Source organism: Salminus brasiliensis, chromosome 3, assembly GCF_030463535.1.
Source record: "Salminus brasiliensis chromosome 3, fSalBra1.hap2, whole genome shotgun sequence".
Classification (NCBI taxonomy): Eukaryota; Metazoa; Chordata; class Actinopteri; order Characiformes; family Bryconidae; genus Salminus; species Salminus brasiliensis.
Window position 1 is genome coordinate 5,340,956 of NC_132880.1, and position 17,979 is coordinate 5,358,934.

The following is a 17,979-nucleotide window of genomic DNA, read 5'->3' on the forward strand; positions in this document are numbered from 1 at the left end:
ATTGAGTTTTACTAATAAAAACTAGCTAGAAACATCCTGCTGGTGGCATTTTGGGCTGAAAACAGCTTGCCACTGCTGAACACGCTTGGAGGAGAACACTAGCTGCCAGGCCTTTTACACCTGATATCAGACTCACCCTGAATGATAGGGGATGGGGGGCTACCTACACTTGAGATGCTGTGTTATGTAATGGAAATGTATATGGATATTTATTTAAAAACAAAAAAACATAGGGGGGTATTAAACCGATATGTGGATATGTATCTTAAAATGATTTATTATATTATTTAGATTTTTTTATTATTATATTATATACCTATAACAAGGCAAAACAATGTGTCTCGTTTAATTTAAGCGAATAATTATGGTGATTTTATATTTCGAGTAATAAATCAGCTAAAACATGTAAAAAGGTGAGCTTTTATTGTGAAACAGGTAAAACCCGAGCTAACAGTGCTAGCATTAGCTAAGCTGCTGCTCGTTTGACAACACGGAAGTGTCAAAATGGCTCCGAGTGGACTCAAAGCGGTGGTGGGCGAGAGTAAGTGGCCGTTTATTCTCTAATTAATGACTGAAAAGTTACATTTCCTAGAGGTTTGATAGTGAGAGAGTCTCCTGTTTCAGTCTTTGTCATGTTATACCGTTTTAAACGGGAACAGCGAGTGAACTGACTGCGGGAGTTACGTCATTTCACAAGGAGCTGCGCTTAGACTGCGCAGAAAAACTTCCGCTTGAGTTTTGGGGAAAGTGAGGTTCACTTGTGGGACTTTTTTAAAGTGAATAAACGCCGGATTGTGCATCATTAGATATCATTTTACTGATTATATTTACTGTTGATGTCTTTGTACTGTCGGGCTGTGAGGGTTTGCTATCGGATGCTTGGTTTATGGAGTGTCCTGTTGGCTCTCAGTCTTGTGACTGACCTCGTTACAGACTTTAGGAGCTTTGGTCTCACTTTATCACATAAATCACACCTGCTTCTTCACCTCTGATATAAATAGGTGTCTGGCCCACCACATCTGTCACTGAACTGCTTATCTCTCTATCTCTCTATCTATCTATCTATATATGTATATGTGTCTGTGGGCTGGTTTGTCCTGGTACACCAAAACACTACAGCTGGCACAGGACTGTATTAGCTCTTAAGCAGGAATTCTTCACGTCAGATTACCTTCGATAAGTAGGAGACCATGATCAGACTCCGATACTCAATGATCAGACTCCGATACTCAATGATCAGACTCCGATACTCAGTGATCAGACTCCGATACTCAATGATCAGACTCCGATACTCAATGATCAGACTCCGATACTCAGTGATCAGACTCCGATACTCAATGATCAGACTCCGATACTCAGTGATCAGACTCCGATACTCAGTGATCAGACTCCGATACTCAATGATCAGACTCCGATACTCAATGATCAGACTCCGATACTCAGTGATCAGACTCCGATACTCAATGATCAGACTACTCCGATACTCAATGATCAAACTACTCCGATACTCAATGATCAGACTACTCCGATACTCAATGATCAGACTACTCCGATACTCAATGATCAGACTACTCCGATACTCAATGATCAGACTACTCCGATACTCAATGATCAGACTACTCAGATACTCAATGATCAAACTCAGATACTCAGTGATCAGACTCCGATACTCAGTGATCAGACTCCGATACTCAATGATCAAACTCCGATACTCAGTGATCAGACTCCGATACTCAGTGATCAGACTCCGATACTCAGTGATCAAACTCAGATACTCAGTGATCAAACTCAGATACTCAGTGATCAAACTCAGATACTCAATGATCAAACTCAGATACTCAATGATCAAACTCAGATACTCAGTGATCAAACTCAGATACTCAGTGATCAGACTCCGATACTCAGTGATCAGACTCAGATACTCAGTGATCAAACTCAGATACTCAGTGATCAGACTCCGATACTCAGTGATCAGACTCCGATACTCAGTGATCAGACTCCGATACTCAATGATCAAACTCAGATACTCAGTGATCAAACTCAGATACTCAATGATCAGACTCAGATACTCAAAGTACCCCGCAGGAAGACCTCTACTCAACATACAATACTGTGCAAAGGTGGAGACCTGCGACTTCCGGTCAAAAAATATTCAATAGAAGTCATAACATTTACTGGAGACATTTCTGAGGAGATTAGCTTTATTATAATATTTTATAATAATATATAGAAAGAGGAAAGTCAGGCATTTCCGCAGCTGGACTTCAAAACATGGTTCAATGACCAGAGAAAATGGCACTCCTTACATCTGTCCTAAAGACTAAACCAGGGACTAAAGACTAAAGCCACCTCATCAGGTAAACACACCACCTAAAAATGTTCATCTTTGAGTGTCCTGAGAAGAATGAAGGCTGTAATAAGACTAAAGGAATTAAACAACCAATTAAACAAACAAAAATCTATCATTTGTGCTTAATGTTTGTTTTCACTGGTAATTAAACAAATGAAAGGTGGTCTCTGAATCCAAGTCCAGCCCCTTTTGGTAATATGCAGAGGGAAGTATGTCATCAAAGCCAACCTTGCTCTATATTTAGCTGTAATATTGGAGATTCGTCATTTACTTCCTCTTTCACGCTGGGCTGGAAAATACTAAATTGCGTAGCATCATAATGACCTGTCGGGTTTTACTGTCTTTCTGAAATGCTCAGATGGGTGCGAAACTCAACAGTGCCATCAGGTTTCTAGAAATGTCCTTATCGTGTGGATTCTAACAAAGGCAAAGTTTCATAATCTCTTGTGAGCCCACACTTCTTCACGGCCATATTACTACATTACTGTTATAATTAACATCAATTTCATAGGCCCTAAAATTGAACCCTGTGGGACTCCATGAGATATACTAAACCGAATAGTTACCGAATAATTCGCAGTAGTGTCTGCAGTAGGAATAATAATCTAAATAAAAAAACGTAGGGTTCAAGAGGTTCATTATATTCCTGGTCTTTGTTCAGAGATCCTCAATGGTGTCCTGAAGACTGTCAAGAAAGATGGCGAATGGAAGGTAACGCCCGTGGATTTTAAATGACCAGTAAGTTTCTCATACTCCAGTAATCACCGGCCTTAACGTTAAAGCTTGTTTATTTACCTTTATCTCCCCAGGTGCTTATTGTTGATCACATCAGCATGCGGATTATTTCCTCGTGCTGTAAAATGTCGGACATCATGGTCGAAGGGGTTACCAGTGAGTAAAGTCCTTATGATGCTGTTAACGCCCTTTACGCTTATTGTTGTTTTCTTGCTAAGGATTACTTTGGGTGGAACGGTAAATCAGTCTGTGTCTGGGGTTCTCAAACCAGATTTCAGGGCCCACCAGACAGCCCACATATTTGCTCTATTCGTATGTGTTGGGATTTCGGTTTGAGCAAAAATGTGGACTGTCCAGTGAGCCCTGAGGCCTGGTTTAAGAACCAGTGGGCTTTGTTCTACAACTGATTGTCTGATTCAGGGGAACTAAATAAAGGAACAAGCTAGACCTGTTACAGTTATTACGTAATGACCTAATAATTTACCCTGATTGCGATTGTTTTGTCTGACTGCCATTATTTTTAACAGTCGTAAGACTATTATTAGTTAAATTACTATTACACAAATGACATTTTACATTAAGTAAATTACTATTACACAAAGACATTTCAACGATCAGTATGTAAATTGGGTGCATTAGGTTGAATATGAACACAGCTAAGAAAATCAGGCATTTTTGTTAGAAAGCTTTGTTAGAAATTTCTGTTCAGAAAAAAACAATTTTTAAAAATTAGTTGAATTTGAGAAAATGTGTGTTTACAGTCAAGAGTTTTAAAGTTTACAAATATTTTCTCAAAATTGTGATTTTTAATAAAGCTGATCCAGTAGTTTTGAGGATAAAACGCACTATGTGTAGAAGAATATGCATAATATAATATAAAATATTGGTTAAAATATCATGAGAATATGGAACTGTAAACCCAGTATTTAATTGAATCAGATCAGGGGCTGATTGTATCATTACACCGCTAATAAATATAGGAGGGGCCCAAAATGCGTCCCTACCTCTCATTCAGCTTATGAAGGTCTTAATAAATTGCCCAGTAATCTAAAGTAGGTGTGTTGGAAATAGTTGCAAAATTCCCCATGGAATTATGGAACTGTCAGCTGCTTCATCAGGGTGAATTAGCAGCCTTTTATACTGGATGCAGTTGGACTGATGTGGAAAATTATCCTGTTTTTTTTGTTTTGTTTTTTTTTCTTCTCAGTTGTGGAGGACATCAACAAGCGGAGGGAGCCAATCTCCAGTCTGGAGGCCATCTACCTCATCTCCCCAAGTCCGAAGGTATGAACCCTTTGTTAAATCAAATTAGATTTTCAGAATTTGTTAATTGGTTATTTTCAGTCACATTTTTTATTCTTCATAATGAATTTGCTTCACCCCCCCACCTCCCCCACCCCCATTATAGTCAGTCCATGCTCTGATCGATGACTTCAAAGACTCAGCCTTCACTTACAAGGCTGCACATATCTTCTTTACAGACTGTAAGTCAGAATTACACACACACACACACACACACGCACTGCTGCTTTTTAACTTTTGACATTATATTCAGATCAGATCTACTTACTTTCGTCATCTCTTTCAGACAAACAACAGTGTGTACCTTGTGTGTATATTCAGTGCTTTAGCTGTGTGCAGTGACAGGATGTATCACAGCATATGCTGACATTGCGTTGTTTTGCTTTTCAGCATGCCCAGATGGCCTTTTTGCTGAGATTGGCAAGTCCAGAGTTGCAAGGGTTATCAAGACACTGAAGGAAATTAATGTGGCTTTTCTACCATACGAGTCTCAGGTGTGCATTCATTGTGGTGCTGTCCCACTGTCGTCTGGTTAACCCCTAACCATTAATGACCCATATGTGGGCTTGCATTTCAATTCCGCAACATTATCAGAACCGCATAACTGACGTATTTGTTTCACAGTAGTTACTGAATAATTATTAATAGTTATGGAATTACATGTATTTTACACTGAATGCCAGTTCAAGCAAAAATGCACCAGTTTTACTAATTTTCTTTGTGCCTTGTTCCCTCGTAGGTGTATTCTCTGGATGACCCCAGTTTACTGCACGTTTTCTACAGCTCCAGTGAAACTAACCAGGCCGAGCGCACCAAAAAGATGGAGGCAGTGGCTGAGCAGATAGCAACGCTGTGTGACACGCTGAAGGAATACCCTGCCATCCGCTACCGCCAGTATGTACCTGCCCTGTTCAGGCTTTGCTTAGCTTTAATAAAGGCATAAAGCTTTTGTTAAATGGTGAATAGCCCAATAGAAATGGTTCACAATGATTTTTACATCGACCTCTATTGAAAAGGTCTTTTGTTTCTCAGTCTTTTTAACAGCTTTCTAGTTACTCTCACAGTTAGTATCTTATAATCTTAGAGGAGCTGTACATGATTTTAAACTAGTCCTTCATTTTTGGGGATGTACACTCACAGAATCGTATCCCTGTCAGCACATAATTGCTAAGATAATTCATAAAGACAGGACAGTTGATTGGATTTTACTGGAATTTTTTATGTTGAACTGATATTTGATACATAAGTAATAACTCCAGGCTCCTGCAGATCTCATTGCACGAGGATGATCGGGCTATAAATGCCTGTGGGTGTGTAATGGGATTCATAGATTGAGAAGAGGTGGTACAGTGCAGTGAGTGTCTTGTTGGATGTGTGGAAAATGGGTCGCAAAGCAGATGTTAATGACTGGCTAAAAGGAGTGATTGCTTTTGGGCCATTGTGTGAAGTAAGTAGCTGAATTTGCAGTAAGTAAAGCACTCCTTTTAGCCAGTCATTAACAATGGAAGCATACAGTCATACAGGTCTACCAGCAATGGCAGTTATCCCAGTCTACAGGAATTGTGTCAAAAATCCTTATGAATGCAAATCACTTTGCTTTCAGGCAAGAGTTGCTTCTAGTTGAGTTGCTCCTTCACAACCAATTTCTGAAAGAATCATCCACAGGGGACTGAATATCATGAATATATGGGGCAAGGTGGCAGGCAAAAAGGCCCTTGCTCACTTCTGCTCAAAAATGAGGATGATTTCTGCCACTGCTGGTAGACCCATATGACCGTACGCTTCCATACACCTGCAGATTTAGCTACTTTCTTCACACTATGGCCTTTGGCACGCCCAAATTTGTCAGTAAGTAACATGTACTTTGCGATCCATTTTCCCTACATCCATCTATGAATCCCGATACACAACTCACATATTTATAGCTCAATCATCCTTGTGAAAAGCCATGTGCAGGAGTCTGAAGTTACTACCACCTAAAACAAGCAAGATGATTGTTTATTTGATGTGTGTATTAAACTCCAGAATACCAGAATGTTTAGTTTAATGCTGGCCTTCTGCACTAAATACATGTATTTTATTCATTTCTACAAAAAAAGTTAGATTTCTCTGTAATGCTGATCCAGGTCGATTTTATTAACTCTCAGGAACTTTTTACATACTTAGTTTTTGATTTACAGCTGTTCCCCAGACATCCTGCTATTGTTCAGTTTTAGCGGCTTTGTGGCTTGTTTGTTAAAGAGCTGTCCTTCCTGTTCTTTGTGAAGCCAAGTCTTGCCTTTTTCAGGGGTCCGACAGAGAATGTTGCCCTGGCTGAGATGGTGTTGGACCGCTTGAATGCACATAAGGCAGACAACCCCAGTATGGGAGAGGTGAGGCATTCAAGGGTCAGCTAAAGTGCTAAAAACCCAAGTGTTTGGAATCTGTAGTCATTAATTGATTATGATGAGTGTTAAGAGCATTTCAGATGCACAATTTGAGGCTACTCATAAAGGGCTTGTATGATCAGGCATGTTGCTGACAGTGGCGACTCATTAACTGCAGTAGAAGCATTTAAATAGCTGATTAAATGTAATGTAAAGGGCACATTTGACACCCTAACACTTCACTTCACACCCTCTTCAGTTTCCGCTGTTCTTATTTACACTTCTTGCTTTTTTGTGATTCTTATGCTGTCTTCTGGACTGTTTACTGTCTCTGTTTCTCTCTCTTGCTTTCTTTGTTTTGCTTCTGTCTCTCAGCCGAGTATTCCCTGAGCTTAAGGTGGGTATCTTTACTTCTTGCTCTGTCAATCTGCTGTGTATTTTACCACCCTTAGTTTCCTTTTGTTTTCCTTAAATCTGATTGTTGAAGTGTTCCCATCATCCTATAAAATGCTTTGTTAATTGCACCATCTGTAACACAGTAACAGCCTTATTGCATGCTTTCTTACCTTTACCAACTCAAGTCTCAAGATTCTGACTCAAAGACTTCTGGTAAATGCGTGGACCTGTAGCCTGATCTGCCATAAAGATCTGGTTACAACATGCAACATCTTTTCTCATGTAGATGTAATGGTCTCAGACTATTATAATTTCACATCCTCATTGTTTCCATTCAGCTAGCCAGCGAACCTCTCTGAATCCCGTTCTCAGGTTCTGAGGTTTATAAATGTTCATTTTAATATTCGTCTTTGATTCTGGGTACAGGGGACAGACAAAGCACGATCGCAACTGCTGATTGTCGACCGAGGCTATGACCCCATCTCTCCCCTCCTGCATGAGCTGACCCTTCAGGCCATGGTCTATGACCTGCTGGAGATTGACCAAGACATCTACAGGTAATAAGATACAAATAGTCTACACTGTACATTTCCTCCTAGAAGACCACGGAGCCACATTTCTCAAACATGACTGGATCTCTCAGTGATGTGTGGCATAATAGCTATCTCCGGGGCTACGAATGGCTCAGCGGTCTGATTGGCCATGCTCTCTCCCCTCATCATTCTTTAAGCGATGTTGGCTGGCTCAGGGGTCTGTTGGCTGGTGTTGTAGAGCCGGGACTTGGTGCTTTCCTTTGATCAGTTCAAAAAGTGGTAGTGAGAAGTAGAATCGGAGAAGTCCATACCCTTCTAGTGTCATGAGCATCACTAGTGATTGCGAGAGCTACGAACGGGTGGGTTTATTGGAAGTACCAAATTGGGAGGAAAAAAGGAAAAACTGGACAAAACGAATTTTTAAAAAACTAAATAAATATAAATTGATAGGAGGAACATACCTGAAGCCTCTACTTCTCCAATCTAACCACCTGTACGTTACCATCTCCACCTTTTGTGTTTATGAAGGATCTAATGTAGTTTCTAGCAACACTACGGGCTTACTGTAACTCAACCACCAGCTTACCTATTTAGCCTCAACACCTATAAGTGCAAACTATACCTTCAAGCACAAGGAGGTTCATTTGAGCAATCCACTGAAGTGCTCTCCAACTCAGTCAAAGCCCTAACACACGTTCTGTCCATTACTAGATCTTTTGCTCCTGGTTCACACTGGCTCAACTTGCATTTCAAGTTCTCCACCTATTCTCTACAGTTCTCATTATACTCAGAACCTGCATCTTCTGCAGCCTTAGGACTTTGGCACTATGCATTCAATGACATGCTGGTGCTTTCAGGCACTCAACCTCATCCCAAAATGTACTGGATAAAGTACCACCACCACCGCCATTCCAGTGAATACAGTTCCACTGCTCCACAGCTTAGTGCTGGGGGGCTTTATACCCATCTTGCCCACACCGGCAATAGGTTCACATTTATTATCTGCTCCAGAGAGTCCTATTCTATTGGCAGTACTTCTCTAAAGGGACTAGACAAGCTGTGCTGTGTGTGCACACTTGCACATATGTGCCAGCAAAGGGTGCAACTTAAAGTAGCTGAAGTAGTGCATTCAGTAGAAGGGGTGTCCACAAACATTTGGACATATAGCGTAGGTAACATAGTGTTTTCGTTTTGCCATTATTACAAAAAAATATTTGTTTCTATAAAATTTACCACAAATGTCAGTGAATAGAGGGCTAAGTTATTGATCACAGGGTTGTGGGTTCAATACCGGGGTCTACTGAGCTGGCCCGTAATCCTCTGTGCTCCAGGGGTGCGGTAGCATGGCTGACCCTGGCTTTATAAGATAGGACCTTCTCAAAGCCTGTTATCTGCTCACTCTGTTTGTAGGTATGAAACGTCTGGCCTTGGAGAAAACAGGAACAAGGAGGTCCTGCTGGATGAGGATGACGAGCTGTGGGTTCAGCTCAGACACATGCACATAGCTGACGTCACCAAGTAAGATCTCAGAATCTCAGAGGAACCTTCATAAGACTTAACTTTTCTCTATTGCCTGCTCTGTTGCCTGGCTGAAACCTACCTGTGTATGTGTGTTTCAGGAAGGTGACAGAGCTGCTGCGCACCTTTTGTGAGAGTAAAAGGATGGACACCGACAAGGTACAGTGATATTCCTTAAGGTCATTTTGTTTATCACGACTGTTTCAGTTCATCAAGCCTTCAGGAGCATATTGTCTCCATCACATAAAATCCTCCTAAATCTCCTAAATGGCAACTTTACAGGAGGAGACAAAACCTCCTTAGCTTTCAGTGGATGTCAATGGAAAAAGATTTTATTCCAAGTCACCTTGGAGCATTTGTGTTGGTCTGATTGTTATGGAATCATCATACAATGTAAAGGATACCTACCAGATTCAAACTACATTATATGGACAAAAGTATTGGGACACCTTGCTCATTCAAATAGACTTGTTTACCCAAACATTCTGCTCCTCCCAACATAATATTTTGGCGTAAATCCTAACCATAGCCTCTGTCTTTCCTCAGGCCAACATCAAAGACCTCTCTCAGATGCTGAAGAAGATGCCACAGTACCAGAAGGAACTGAGCCTGGTCAGTGGTGTTTTTTGTTTGTTTGTTTTTGCCCATTTGCCACTCTAACACAGACTTTATCAGTTGTGGTGTTGGATTGTGAGTTTTGCGTGTCTGATTTACAGTACTCCACTCACCTGAATCTGGCTGACGCCTGCATGAAGAAATTCAGGGCGTCTCTGGAAAAGCTGTGTGAGGTGGAGCAGGTCAGTGCTTCTTACTTTATTTACTCAGGCTGTTCCAGGTTGTTGCAGCCTCTTAGCTTCGCTGGTGCGTAAAGGGCTTCCATTCTTCAGAACTGCAACTGCTATGAATGTGTGAAAATGAAAATTAAATAAAAATTATTGCTTCTATAATACTCATTTTATAATTTAATTACAGAATATATCATTGCATCTCTAGGTCTTAATTAAGTTAGTCAGGTGTGTTGTGTGTGAAAATGAAAGTGATGAATGAAAGTGTAGTTTTGCTTGTATATACAAATATATTTTTTGACAATTTGAATTGGGCAGTTGTCCATATTGTGCCAAAATTTCATTTAATTAATCATGCTTTTAAAAAATCTCCATGGAAACATATATATGTAGATAGATTGATTCTTTGTTTGGTTAAAGGGTTCTTTGTATTGGTGGTAGAAAATGTTTGTTGGTTCCTTTTATAAATGGTTCTATGTAGCACCAAAATGGTTACAGGTCAAAGAACCCTTATACAGTTTGGTTTTAGTACACACCTAAAAGATATTTACCTGATTGATTATTATTATTATTATTTTTTCTTTGGGGTAAAAGATCAGGATGAGTCATAGTATGAGTGTATGTCAACTGTATTTGGGTAGGATTCTGTTGACAGTGGATTTGGTGTGTGGTGTGCAAACACTTGGTATATATTTAGCGTCCAGCAGGATATGGTACTGTGGTGGCATTTACAGGGTTACAGGAGTGTTTTCTACTTGTTAAGAGGCTGTACAGTGTTGTGTGTGTATATATCAGTAGCTATGATCCGACATTCATTTCAAAAGATTCAACACTATCCCAATATAACAGTGCAGGAAGGGTTTCTGATTTCTCGCTCAGTTCGGGTTCTCTGTTCTCTGTATCCGATGCGTGACATTGTTTTAGAGTAAAGTGGTTTATATAATATGCAAAAGAACTGAATTCGAGCACCCAGACAGACGTGGTTTTAAATGATGACCTCCTCCACCCACAACAAAGGATCTCATTTCATGTGGAAATATACTGTTATATTATGCAATCGGCTGAACATTACAGTCGCTGCACTGATCATGTACAGGAAGCCGTAATGTTAATCCCTGAGAATGCGGCCCATGAACACCATAGTGCCTTTACGTTGTCATTATCTAGCAATCCTGCAAGCAGATGTACCTGCTGAGCTTTTTGCTCAGCCCTTGCATGTGTACGGGTTTTACTTACAGCATTGAGGGCTTAAGTGTTCGTGTCTGTGCAAAAGTTAAAGGAGTGTGCTGTATAATGTGCTTTATGTTGCTGTTGTTGGGCCACTAATGGATCACCCCTCTGACCTGCTTTTAGTGACGTAGCCTGGGTTAATATTTCTGTTTTAGACGGACAACTTCAGTGTTCAGTAGTTTGTTTACATTTTCATAATTATGGGAACCTTTAAACTGGCGAAGAACTTCTAAGAAGTGACAAATGTAGGAATGACAGAATACTGCAGAAAAGCTGCTTTGGCATAAAATTATTTTTCAATCTAGTTACAATATGTAATATTTCTCATTTGAGATGTAGGGATATTATAAAAAAAAAAGAAGTCAGAAAGGTAAGAGGTGTGATTTAAAGTGTAGACTTTCAGCTTTAATTGAAGTGGTTTAACAAATATCTTGCATTACCTGTTTAGGAATTAGACATTTATACATAGTCCCTCTATTTTCACACACTAAAAAACAACTAAAGAATTGACTGACTGATAAGCAGTTGTAACCAGTTGAGAACACTTACAAGTAGGCAGGCGTCACTGGACTTCATCGAAGTTATAATCAAGAGATGCCTTCATAAAACCAAGGAAAGAAAGAGTGATCCAAAGCACAACATCTTGTTTGTCAAACATGGTGGAGGCACTGTTATGGCACAGGCATGTATGGCTGTCAGTGGAACTGAGTCGCTGGTGTTGTGAATGCTGATGACCCAATGACCCAAAACACCCTAATTTTAGCTCTTAAAAGGTGGTGTTGTTGGATTGTGGTGGATTGTGGTGTCGTCTATTTCGGCCATGTTGTCGTTGTCATTGTTTGACATCAAATGTAAAAGTGAATTCTGTTCATTCTTAATATAAATACCTCTAGATCACTAAGGGCTAACTAATCTATAAACAGGATATGACTGAACTATCTCGACCTCATTGTGGTTTTGGCCGATCTTGTACAAGGGCGTGTGTTGGTGACAAGCCATTCTACATTTATGTACTGTGAGCTGTGAAGAGGCTGTGCTGGTTTCTCACTGCCTGTGGTCTCTGCAGGATCTTGCTATGGGATGTAACGGAGAGGGGGAGCCAATCAGGGACGCCATGAAGAGCATCGTTCCAGTCTTGCTCAGTGGTGATATTCAGCCATACGACAAAATTCGCATCATACTGCTCTACATCTTCCACAAGAAAAAGGGTACAGACTTTTTCTTTGGGTTCATCAGGGTGTCTAAGTGCCAAAATGCTGCAGCACCACACACTTTCCTGCCTCATGTGTAGTTCATGAAGTGCTTGATCATTGAATGAATAGGTCATAATTGAAATAGTTCAAGGCTACTTGTAAAAAAAAAAAATGTTGCTAGCCAGATTAATATGCAATAAAAGTTAAAATTTGTTTCCCTTCTCATGAAAAAGTTGCTATTTTGGAGATTAATGGTTAATCTACATGCACTAATGTATTTTTTTTATTATTTTTGTGAAACAAACCATTGTCTGTCTCAGGTATTGCTGAAGAAAACATCACAAAGCTCATTCAGCATGCCAACGTGCAGCAGGACAGCAATATCATCACCAACATGCAGCTCTTGGGCTGCCCTGTCATTGCTGGGGTGGGCACAATTCCAAGCACCCTTTCCATAGCCACAGTATTGCAACTGCTTGCCCAGTTGGGTGTCATTGAATGTTCTGGCATGTTTTGCAGGGTGCCAATGCTGGCAAGACTCTTCCAGATAGGAAAGAACGAACTGAGAGCACATACCAGCTGTCCCGCTGGACCCCCACCCTCAAAGATGTCATGGAGGTAGGTAAACACCGGTCACTGTGATTCGAAATGTTCAGCTGTGTCTCTTTGGGTCCCACTGTCTGATTGTGATTGCATCTTTGACTTCAGAACATCATTGAGGACAAGTTAGACAGGAAGCAGTGGCCGTTCCTCTCAGAACCCGCCACCATCACAACCACCCAGACTGCAGTAAGGTAGGTGTGGATTGCTAAAGAACATAGATCACTGTTACAGCACTTAAATCCTTAGAGGTTTGTTTATCCAAGTACTGACAGGCCTAGCCCTAGACTAAAGCCTTCTTCAAGCTAGGATAAAATTGCCAGACCAAGATGTAATATGTAGGATTTGACTGGCCAATTTGTATGGGATAAATTGTCTGTGTCATTTGCCTAAATTATCACAGTAGCCTGCTGTCCAGATTAAAAACTACCCAGACTGCAGATTCATACTGGATTAAAATCACCCCACAGTCAGAGTTCAGATTCATACTGGATTAAAATGGCTCTACAGTTGTTACTGATGGACTGTAAAAACTAAAACTACACATGCTGCAGATTCATACTGTATTTCTATAAATCACTCCACTATAATAATAATAATAATAACAATAATAATAATAATTATTATTATTATCAGGCAGAAATAAATCCCACAGTCCAGATTCATACTTGATTAAAATTACTTTACAATTGTTACTGTTAGACTGTAAAAACTACACACCACAGATTCATACTGGATTAAGATTACGCCACAGTTGTTACTACAAGGCTGTAAAAATTACACACACCGCAGATTCATACTGGATTAAAATCACTTAAAAATGATTACTATAAGGCTGTGAAACTACTACTAAATTCATACTGGATTGAGATCTTTCCTCAGTTATTTCTGTTAATTTAGCCTTAACAACAACAGAACCTGTCAGATAATAATAGACTTATAAGAATGTCTAAAACTCCTCAAGTTTATTATCCGCAGTCCGTGAGGACTGTGTGGGAAGGTTTGAACTGAAGAATATTCTTTACAATTCTGAACGATGGCGTTAACTTTCCCATTTGATCTCCTGCAGTTATTATTATAAAGAATCAGTAGTTTTACATGATTTACTTCATACCCAGCTTTACGAATGCCTGATTGTAGCTTTGGTCTAACTGTGGTGCTATATTGAATGCATTTAAATTAGCAGTGCTCGGTTCGGACAGTGGCACAAAAACAAGACCGCGACGGAGTACCGCAGTGGTCCTCGACTCATCATCTTTGTGATTGGTGGCGTAACACACTCTGAAATGCGCTCTGCTTATGAAGTCACCCGAGCCACTGAGGGGAAATGGGAAGTCCTGATTGGTGAGTGGATCTTTTAGCTCTTTTAAAATTAGGAGTGCAATAATAATTTATGCTGTGTTGATGCAGTGAAGTCTGTCAGATTATTTAAAACTACTTCCATTGTATTCTCATAATTACAACTCTTATTAAAATCTTTTATTAATGAGTAGAGACCAGATTCAAAGATTCTTCCATTTATGAACTTTTCTCTTAGGAAAAAATGGTATTCTTAAATAAAAAGGTTCCTAATATTTTCTTGACCTGATGACTACCTCCCACTGGTCCTAAATAGACCTGTTACAGTATTTGTTATCAACTTATTGTACATATTGACATGACCTCAGTTATGTTGTGTGACCTTAATATTGTCCGTTATATTTACTTAAAGAGGAGATTAATGTTGGTGAGCCAATATGTCAGTGGTTTTATTTTATTTCTGTTTATTTATTTATTATATATAATTCCAGTGTCTGCGTGTTCTAAATAATAATAAAAAGTTCATTGCTCTTAATTGCATTATTATGCTATTTTATTATCATTGCCATGGGCATAAAGTGGTTCATTTATTACAATGTATGTATCCTGCAAAAATAAATAGTATTAAACTGTTCAGAAGGTAGCCTCTAAATCGATCAGTCGAAATAGCTGAATGACTAGAATTAATGTGTAATTTAACAAGATTAAGAGTGGAGATTAATTGTCAGTACTGTTAGTTGCTACATAAGGAAAATACTGGCTACCCAATGTTAGTTTTCATATTTTTCAAAAAGGATATCACCTGTTTTCACTTTTTACTTTTAGTTTTTATTCACTGAAATTTTACCCTTAGTTTCATTCTGTTTATTCTCCATTTTGCAGATTTTACTGAATAATTCTAACCTGTAAAATGCAGCATAAAAGGCTACGTTACAAACTGCTACAAAAGAAAACAATAATCCTGTTTTAGAAAATGTATAGAAAATAACATTTCTAACTTTAACTTGTCATTTTTAAGAAATTTGCGAACTTCATAGTTACTTTTTTACTTTGAGAATCTTTTATAGAAACTTTTTTTATTAAACTTCTGAGTGTTTATCTTAAGCTTCTTGGTGAGTATTTTCTCGGGAAAGCTTTTGTTTTCTGGCCCCAGGTTTCTAAAATGACACTGTATCTGTTTTTTACCAGGTTCATCACACATTCTGACCCCGACGAGCTTCCTGAATGATCTGAAGAAGCTGGAGCAGCCAGCCCAAGCGTCTGCTTAGAAGTCATGTATGCTTGATGTGAAGATCTTACAGTAGCAAATGTCTGTCGGAGGAAACCGTTTAACCATCCGCGGTTTTATGATTGATCATAAACACGGAAACTGATGATTCAAAGTCTTTTAAAGTTTTCTTGTTTTAAATTCTGGAGCAGCATGGTGTATATATTCATGGTATTTAATTATTGACTAATTTAAAATGACATTTACGAAGATGCTGAAACTGGAAACTCCTTTAAGAGCCACACGATATACTGTATCTTGCCAATGTATGCATGAAATACTGTATGCATCAACACTGTACTTCCCATTCTATGTTTTGAACTTTAGACTTTCACACTGGATCCACACATATAATAATATACTGTAGCTTTTATTTAGATCTTTTTTTCTTATTATTTTTCCTGTATGTTATGTTCAGCTCAATGGATAAAGCTTCTGCACTTTTTAATGTTGTGGACCCATCTTGCAATGGAAGAGCAGGCCTTACATCTACATATCATCTCTAGATAACGAATGAAGGCTGGTGGGAATCAGTGAGGAGAGGCCAGTCCACACTAGAGACTGTTCAATAGACTGTGGTGACGGTATGAAGTGTTCGCTTTCAGACTGTCTTATTCTTAACTGCTGCACTTTTCTTTTTATGGTATCACTTATATCTAATATTTCACTGGGAAATTGTTTGTTTGTTTGTTTGTTTGTCTGATAAAAATAAACTTTATGCATATGCTTTAGCTTCATCTTGACCGGTTTATGAAGGTTTATGAAAACCAAGGCACAAACACAGCCTTGTGATATCATGGCAACCAGTGTATTTAGATATAGTCATGCATGAACCGTTGTCAAGTTACATACCCTATATGGACAGACAAAAGTATTGGGACAAAATGAAAGGCAATTGAAAAGAGTTTATCTTGCTTTTGTTGTTGTAGTAACTGTCTAGATTCAGTATAGCGTCAGTAAGGTCCCCAACTCCCCAACTCCTCACAAAAGTATTGGATGGAGCACCAACCATCATTCCAGAGAACACAGTTCCTCCACTGCTCCACAGCTCAATGATGGGGGGGCTTTATACCCCTCTAGCCCATGCCTGGCATTAGGCATGGTGCCATCTGCTCCAGAGAGTCCTATTGAATGGTGTTATTAAACTGTGCTCTGTGTTGAGCTAAACTGGTGTAGGCTAAACAGCTTTGATTATGTGAATCGTTTAGTAGAAGATGAACTGCATGAATCTCCAAATGGCATAAAGTTCAAGCTGAAACATTCTTTAACATTTTCTTTAAACATTTTAAGCAAGATCCATGTAGTGTTTTAGTTTTGTACAAATTTAGAGAGGAAAAATAAGAAAGGAGGATAATGCAGAAGTACGGGAACTTCAAGAGATTTGAGCACTCTGATGACTTCTACCTTTAAGATTATTAGGATTATGCTTTAGAAATACTCTTGACCCAGCCGCCATGGCCTCTACTGATGCCTACAAATCAGGGGAAGGCTATGAGACGATATAACGAAAAGCATTTTGTGGTTTTCCTTCCGTAATGGAATTAAGAAATGACAGTTAAGGAAGACCAAGACAACGTTCAGAGTGAACTGCTGGTAGTATCAATCAATGGCCTTTAGGAAGATCAGAGACATTGGCTATAAATGTGCAGACCGGCCTTTGGTTGAAATATGAATGGTAGATCTCATAATGCTCACCATGGCATCTGTTTAGGATAAAAGTCCCACTTTTTTAACAAAATTAGCCAATCAGCTGCTCTTACCATTTTGTGGAGGAGAAACCAACTCCAGAACATCCTTACCCTGAGCTGTGGCTCGGTTCTGCAGTTCTGGTGAAGCCTCTTGGCTTATTTAGCTCTTAGGCTGACGTCTTACCTGACAGTCTTACAAATACCCCACACATCCTCTTCACTGGAGCCTCATAACATAGTTTTGTCCACAAAATGGTATAAGCAGTTTTACTTAACCCTGGACTTGGACAGGCCTTACCCTGCACATTTTAGTGCTTTCCCTGCTCCCAACAAACCTGATTAAATTAATGAGCTCATTAACAAGCCCTTTCTGAGTTGCAGGGGAAGCATGGAAGACAGCTTACATCCATAATTCCTAGAAGAATGGAGCCTTTTTCTACATTTAATACGTGGGCCAATGCTTCCTGTTAATGCGCAGCTTATTCTTTGCAAACCACCCATCTGCCTGCCTTAACATTGGCTTGATGTCATGTAGAGCAGAAATGCTGTGTGTGGTTTTCACCACATGCAAAAAACCCACAATGTTTAAAGAGGTCAAGTTGGGTGACCTCTGAGTGCTCTGCCTTAACTGCCTCAGCTGCCATCACACGACTGATCTTTCTCAAGGCACTCATGGCATTTAACACTCAGTGGGTTGGACTGATCAGTGCTAAGAGG

At 39.5% G+C, this 17,979-nt stretch overlaps 1 protein-coding gene across 2 annotated transcripts; it reads left to right on the top strand.

Annotated features, from left to right (window-relative positions):
- The first annotated feature begins 467 nt into the window (after positions 1-467).
- stxbp2 (syntaxin binding protein 2) lies at positions 468-16,305 on the top strand. 2 transcript variants are annotated; one of them, XM_072675275.1, is made up of 19 exons: positions 468-541; positions 3,012-3,061; positions 3,160-3,241; positions 4,293-4,369; positions 4,494-4,569; positions 4,778-4,881; positions 5,127-5,281; positions 6,675-6,759; positions 7,576-7,706; positions 9,093-9,200; positions 9,302-9,359; positions 9,747-9,812; positions 9,917-9,997; positions 12,282-12,423; positions 12,729-12,835; positions 12,928-13,026; positions 13,117-13,202; positions 14,192-14,352; positions 15,496-16,305. In XM_072675275.1, exons 1-19 carry the CDS (start codon positions 505-507, stop codon positions 15,573-15,575), a joined length of 1,785 nt encoding a protein of 594 aa, XP_072531376.1. In that variant the 5' UTR covers positions 468-504; the 3' UTR covers positions 15,576-16,305. The 2 variants fall into 2 exon arrangements, with proteins under 2 accessions (XP_072531376.1, XP_072531377.1); XM_072675276.1 differs by having other exon boundaries at positions 14,195-14,352.
- The last annotated feature ends 1,674 nt before the right edge of the window (positions 16,306-17,979 follow it).

What these genes read in the sequence shown, in the direction of transcription:
- stxbp2 (XM_072675275.1), top strand. Translation starts at nt 505, where the DNA reads ATGGCTCCGAGTGGACTCAAAGCGGTGGTGGGCGAGA. An exon ending in CATCTTCCACAAGAAAAAGG is followed by an intron (nt 12,424 to 12,728) that starts GTACAGACTTTT and finishes TGTCTGTCTCAG; the next exon opens with GTATTGCTGAAGAAAACATC. An exon ending in CCCTCAAAGATGTCATGGAG is followed by an intron (nt 13,027 to 13,116) that starts GTAGGTAAACAC and finishes CTTTGACTTCAG; the next exon opens with AACATCATTGAGGACAAGTT.